The 6,011-nt window shown below is 54.1% G+C and overlaps 1 protein-coding gene across 1 annotated transcript; it reads left to right on the plus strand.

Moving 5' to 3' along the window:
- The first annotated feature begins 1,067 nt into the window (after positions 1-1,067).
- On the plus strand, positions 1,068-5,201 carry EMP3 (epithelial membrane protein 3 (MAM blood group)). Its single transcript, XM_012754345.2, has 5 exons — positions 1,068-1,290; positions 2,269-2,361; positions 2,655-2,757; positions 3,608-3,748; positions 4,934-5,201. The coding sequence occupies exons 2-5, from the start codon at positions 2,284-2,286 to the stop codon at positions 5,101-5,103; spliced, it is 492 nt and encodes a 163-aa protein (XP_012609799.1). The 5' UTR covers positions 1,068-1,290; positions 2,269-2,283; the 3' UTR covers positions 5,104-5,201.
- The last annotated feature ends 810 nt before the right edge of the window (positions 5,202-6,011 follow it).

A 6,011-nucleotide genomic window follows, 5' to 3' on the forward strand; every position in this document is an offset into this window, starting at 1 on the left:
CTAGTCTTCAAGGGCACCCTTTGATTTTCCTTCCCACCACTCCCTCTGGCTCCCTCTGCTCCAGCCACACTGGCCCTTCTGTCTGCTCAGCAAACAACCTGAGTTTGTTCTCAGGAGTCTTTGCACTTCCTATTCTCCCTAGCATTCAGATGACTCCAGTCTTCAGGTCTCAGCTCAAATATCACCTCCTCCAAGAGTCCTTCCCCATTACCTTGTTTCAAGTAGTCTCCCCCATCCATTATCTCCATTGCTTTGTTTTATTTCCTTCAAAACACTTACCATTATCTCAAATTTGTCTTCATCATTGATATGTTTTCTTTTTATTGTCTGTCTCCCTCTACTACCAGATAAGCTCCATAATAACAGCAGGACTCATGTCTGTTTCTTCATTATTAACTCCTGGATCATAGTAAATATTCAATAAATGTTTGATAAAGGAAGGAATGAATGGGTGTGTTTGTGTACTGGTATTACCTTATTTATTCAGAATAAGTATCAGAATTATTGTTGTCAGTATTAGTATATTGTTGGTATTATTATACCCACTACACAGATTAGGAATCTGAAGCTTAGAGAGGTGAAATAATTTACCCAAGGTCATTCTGCATTCTGCCAGAAAATGAAAGCAATGCCACCTCCTGCCCCCTTCCAAAGTTTCATACATTTTATCTCCCAGCCCCTGACCCCTAACCTGGGGTCAGCTCCACCAGCCCCAAGCCCAATCTGTGCCTCAAGAATCTAGCTTCCTCCCCCAGATTCCTATTCAGCTCCAAGCTCCATCAAGGAAAGCAGGCAGCCTGTCCCATGGCAAGACCTAGAGACCCAAGGGCCTGAAAATTGGGTCCTCCCACCCATGACACTTGCCCCACTCCAGAGCCCCATTCCAGGAATTTCTCATCTCAACCCTGGAAGGAGCCCCAGAAGATGTCTGTCTGGGGGCATTGGGTGGGGGCCCAGAGAAAGAGGAACCGGAGTGCCTGAGCCCTCCCCCTGGCAGCCGACCTCAGCTGGGCGCGGTAAGGGTGGGTATAAAAAGGTCAGTATATATTGAGAGGAGTAGAGAAAGAGAGAAGAGAGAGAGGAGGCCTAGGCAGTGTGGGCAGGAGAGAGAGAAAAGAGGCAGAAGGAGAGAGAGAGAGAGGGTTCCGGGATTGGAGGGGACAGCGAGGGAGGGAGGAAGGCGGCGAGGGAGGCGGGGGCCTCGAGAGAGTGGAAGGAGGGGAGAAGGGCGGGGCACGGAGGCCCAAGCGAGGGAAGAGACTCCAACTCTGACTTTTTCCGCGGCTCTCGGTAAGTTTCCAGTCCGTTATTCAGGCTGGGATTTCTTTCTTTAATTAACTTGGGAGTGTGGCAGTTTGGGAAGGACACCCCCAGGATGACAGAGACACCCCCCCCACTCTCAGCCCACATGAAAATTCTTGTAATTTAAGAAGTGATCTCTTAGCACTTGGGGTGGGGATACGGTAAGGGGTGGGGCCCGGCAAGATTTTAGGGTCCCAGGAGAGCTCCCCACTGGAAAAATTCCTGCAGTTTTTCCCCGGGGGAGGGGGGTCCACTCTCCTCTGAGAGCCCATAGATCAGAGCTGTGCATGAGAACACCCCAAGTCTGGAACCTCTAGCTCCCCTGTTTCTGGACACTGAAGGGTTGTGGGAGGCTGGCTCCTTCTTCTCAGGCCTCTCTCCACCCCCAGCACAGCTCCCATCCCTTTCCCGAGGAGGTGCCGGGCAGGCAGCCTGGCAGCTGGGTGGGGTGAGGACCTCATGGACATAGCCAGGGGCTGGGGTTTCCTGGGTGGTTGGAGGCAGAGGGGTGCGATGAGTCACCAGATGACTCACCGGGTCCCCCTCCTCCCCCCACCCCGGAGAGGAGTGGTGTGAGTCAAGGATGCCTGTCGCTGGGGGCAACGCCTAGCTCCTGATAAATGGGGGAGAGAAGGGGGTCGCGGAGTCCACTTGAATTTTCATGATCTGACCCGCATGTGCCCAGAGACAGGGCTCTGAGGAGAGAGGAGCCACAGCGCTAGCCCTACTTATTGGAGGACCCCAAGAGTCCATCTCTGGCCCTCTCCAGCCCTAAGCCCCTGGGGAACACAGGAATCCAGGCCCCAGCCTCTTCCTCCCTGACGGCCCCAAGAGTCCAGGCCCCTGCCCTCTCCTCCCTCAGACCCAGGAGCCTGGACCCAGCTGCCCACTCCATCAGGACTCGGGCTTCTCACCTGCCTCTGTGCTAACCTCGGCAGACTCCATTTCCTGACTACCCTTCCCCAGACCGCCACCGCAGCCATGTCGCTCCTCCTGCTGGTGGTCTCTGCCCTGCACATCCTCATTCTCATTCTGCTCTTCGTGGCCACTTTGGACAAGGTAAGCCTACTTGTAGCTCGGGCCTTCTGCGGTCCTGCAGGCGCCCGCCACGCCCCTCCTCGAAAGTCACTCTGGCCCCGCCCCCGTCCCCTAGCACCGGCCGATTCAGCCCTACCTCTGATGCCTCGCCCCTGCCCTTCCCCCTGGCCACGCCCTTTCCTACTAAATCCAAGCTCTCCCCAGTTCTGCCCCTTCCCAGTGAACCTCGCCCTTTTCCTAACCCTTCCCACAGTCCGCCTGATCCCACCCACTTTCCTTTCCTAATCCTGCCCCTGTTTCGTGGTCCATCCCAGTCCTGGTGGACTCTCCCCGGGAAGGAGTCCCTGAATCTCTGGTATGACTGCACGTGGAACAACGACACCAAAACGTGGGCCTGCAGTAACGTCAGCGAGAATGGTGAGGGGTGAGGGGCAGAGGGACTGGTCTGCAAAGGGGAGGGGAAACCCCAAGTCTCCTCATGGCACCACGGCCTAGGAACCCCCGGAGTTTCAGTGGGCGGGGTGCGAGCCCGAGTGGCCGCGTGGGTGGGGTTGATGCGTGCCCACTATCTGGAGGTGGGCAGTAAGTCCCTGTTCTAAAGGAAATCTCCTTATGATTCAGAAAGGGTGAAGGCCACATGCCATAGGTTTAAGGAATGCAGAGAAAGCTCCCAAGATTCTGAGAACAGAAGATTGTTTCCAAAGTTCTAAGGAGATAGAGATGGTGTTCTCAGAGGACGCTTGGGACCAATTCGTCCAAGTTCCAAGGAGGTGGGGCTAGAACCACATTGGTTCTAAAGGGGTGGGGCCAGATGCTTCTGAGTTCTGAAGGAATGGAGCTGTATCCATCTAAAGTTCTAAGTGAAACGAGGGGAAAGATGAAGTTGCTTTCCCCTAAGATTAAAGCAAGTGGTCTGCTGCCACCACTCGATGCAGCATTCTACTGGAGGTAGCCAATGCAACAAGGCAAGAAAAAGAAGTAAAAGGCATGGGAAAGGAATTGGTAAAAAGTGTCTCTATTCCCAGTAAATATGTTTGTTTACATAGAAAAATCCTAAAAATTCTGCAAAGCAACTACTGGAACTGATAAAGGAATTTACACGGTTACAGGGCTCAAGGTCAATATAAGTGATGCTCCTAAGTGTCTAAACTTGTACCGCGCTAAATAGGAGAGGGGGAAGGGAAGAAGTGGCATATGATGAACAAACAGGTGGGGCTGGAACTCTGGGCCCCCTGTGACTTCTGCCTCTATGCCTTCCCTACTGCAGGCTGGCTGAAGGCGGTGCAGGTCCTCATGGTGCTTTCCCTCATCCTCTGCTGTCTGTCTTTCATCTTGTTCATGTTCCAGCTCTACACCATGCGGAGAGGAGGTCTTTTCTACGCCACTGGCCTCTGCCAGCTTTGCACCAGTGAGCACTCCCCCCGCGCCACCCCAAGAATTGAGGGGAAGGGAGGGGGTGTGTCAGGATGCTAGGTGCCCAGAGAATATGGAGATCTGATGTGAGAAAACAATTTCCAACAGCCGCAAAACCACAGGAGTGCCTCCCTACCCTGCCTCTCTGCCCCAGGGACTGATGGGAGTTGTAGTTTTCAGTGACTCCGTGGTGGTCGAGGCATGGGTGTGAGTCGTGGGGGCACTGGCATGGGGGTAACGCAGGGCTTCAAGGAGCCAGGGCTGGGGAAGGAGATATAGGCAAATAATTTGGGTCCCATGCATGGTGGGGGGGTAGCTAATACTCCAGAAGAGAGCTCTGAATCATAGTAGCAATGGTATTTGTGTCAGCCAGGTCCTATTTCTTGTGTACCTACTGTATATCAGACACTTTAGGGAGTTTTGTTTACTTTTTAATTTTTTTACTTAAAAAATTAAAGGGCTAAGTTAATCATAGTACTCAGTTTTGGGAGTACTATGTTTTGGGAACATTATCGTCCTAGGTTCCCCCAAAGCCCCTCCCTCGTTTTATTTTATTTACTAATTTAATTTAATTTTACTTATTTTTGAGACAGCATCTCCCTCTGTCACCCAGGCTAGAGTGCAGTGGCACAATCTAGGCTCACTGCAACTTCCAACTCCTGGGCTCAAACGATCCTCTTGCCTCAGCCTTCCAGGAAGCTGGGACTACAGGCAGGCACCACCACGCTGGGCTAATTTTTTCTATTTTTAGTAGAGATGGGGGTCTCCCTTTTGCTCAGCCTGGTCTCGCTCTTGCTCAGGCTGATCTCAAACTCCTAAGCTCAAGCGATCCTCCCGCCTTGGCCTCCTAGAGCGCTAGTATTACAGGCGTGAGCCTCCGCGCCCGGCCCCCTTGTTTTATTAATTCACCACTGCAGGTTTGGCTTGTAGAAAAACACTCAAAAATACTCCTTGGAGGGATGGACAGATTATACCGTCCCGTTTTATGGAAGAACCAATGGTACTCAGATTAAGTCGCGCGAGGCCACCCTGCGGGAGCCGCACGGTACCGGGATGAGAACTGAAACCCCTAGCTGGCAGTGCTGCTGCCACCCACCCTCCGGCGCTGCTTTGTCCCACGCGCTGTTGGGAAGTGTAGTCTTGCGGGCACTGCGTGACGCGCCGTCCCGTTCTTCCGCAGGCGTGGCGGTGTTTACCGGGGCGCTCATCTATGCCATTCACGCCGACGAGATCCTGGCGAAGCACCCGCGAGGGGGCAGCTTCGGCTACTGCTTCGCCCTCGCCTGGGTGGCCTTCCCCCTCGCCCTGGTCAGTGGCATCATCTACATCCATCTGCGGAAGCGGGAGTGAGCGCCCCGCCTCGCCCTGGCGCCCCCACCCGCTGCTGGCCCCTCGGTCTCGCCCCAAAGCCCCCTGAGTCCTCCAGAAAATAAAACTGTTTAACTGCGGGCTCTGCCTTTATCTCCTTCCTTCCTTCCGCCCCCACGGACCTAGGCTGCAAACGCCTGACCTCCCCTAAACTAAGGCGGGTCCCCTACCACCAGCTGCCCCGCCCTCAGAATGCCCATCTCCCAGCCCCTAGCCCCTCCTCCCCACACAGGAGCCCGGAACCCCAGGCGCCTTTTCCCTCCTACAGGCCCAAGAGCCTGGGCTCCCCTCTCAGGACCCAGAAGGCCTGAGAGGTACCCGAGTCTACACCTACAGACACTTCTGGGGAAGAACCAGGAGTCTGGGTCCCAGCCCTGTTGGGATCAAGAGTAGGGAGTGTCCAGTCCTCTCCTTGCCCAAGGCTCTGTCACTCTGCCGAGCTCTCTGGGACCCTGGCATGTTGTGTTTCTAGATGGTGGGTGGGGGGGGTGTTTGTTTCTTTTTTAACTTTCTCTTTAACCCTCCTTCTGGAGTTTTCTTTTATTTTTGTTCCTCCCAACCCCCACCCCCCACCCCAAGTTTCCCCTTTCCATCTTGGAAACCAGTCTCCCTTCTCTGGAAGACAACCCCTCCTTGTCTCCTCTCTTCCCAAAGGCTGCCTCTAGCCCATAGGACACCTTAGTAAAAATCAGAAAGCATTCCCCTCCTCCTGGCCGACCCAGTGCCATTCCAGGGTGCATGTGGGGCACAAATCGGATTTTACAGCCACCCACCCCTTGGCTGTGTGCTTTGAACAAATTCATTCGTGCCATGAACAAATCTGCGCAACTGCACATGGCTATTGTCGCTCCTCTACCCATGAGACCGTGTGAACCAGGGCCTCTCCTCAG

The sequence above is a fragment of the Microcebus murinus genome, chromosome 16 (assembly GCF_040939455.1).
Source record: "Microcebus murinus isolate Inina chromosome 16, M.murinus_Inina_mat1.0, whole genome shotgun sequence".
NCBI classification, from domain to species: Eukaryota; Metazoa; Chordata; class Mammalia; order Primates; family Cheirogaleidae; genus Microcebus; species Microcebus murinus.

Coding starts and splice junctions, on each gene's coding strand:
- EMP3 (XM_012754345.2), top strand. CDS start 2,284: ATGTCGCTCCTCCTGCTGGTGGTCTCTGCCCTGCACATCCTCATTCTC. Junction 2,362..2,654: donor TCGTGGCCACTTTGGACAAG/GTAAGCCTACTT, acceptor GGTCCATCCCAG/TCCTGGTGGACTCTCCCCGG. Junction 2,758..3,607: donor CAGTAACGTCAGCGAGAATG/GTGAGGGGTGAG, acceptor TCCCTACTGCAG/GCTGGCTGAAGGCGGTGCAG.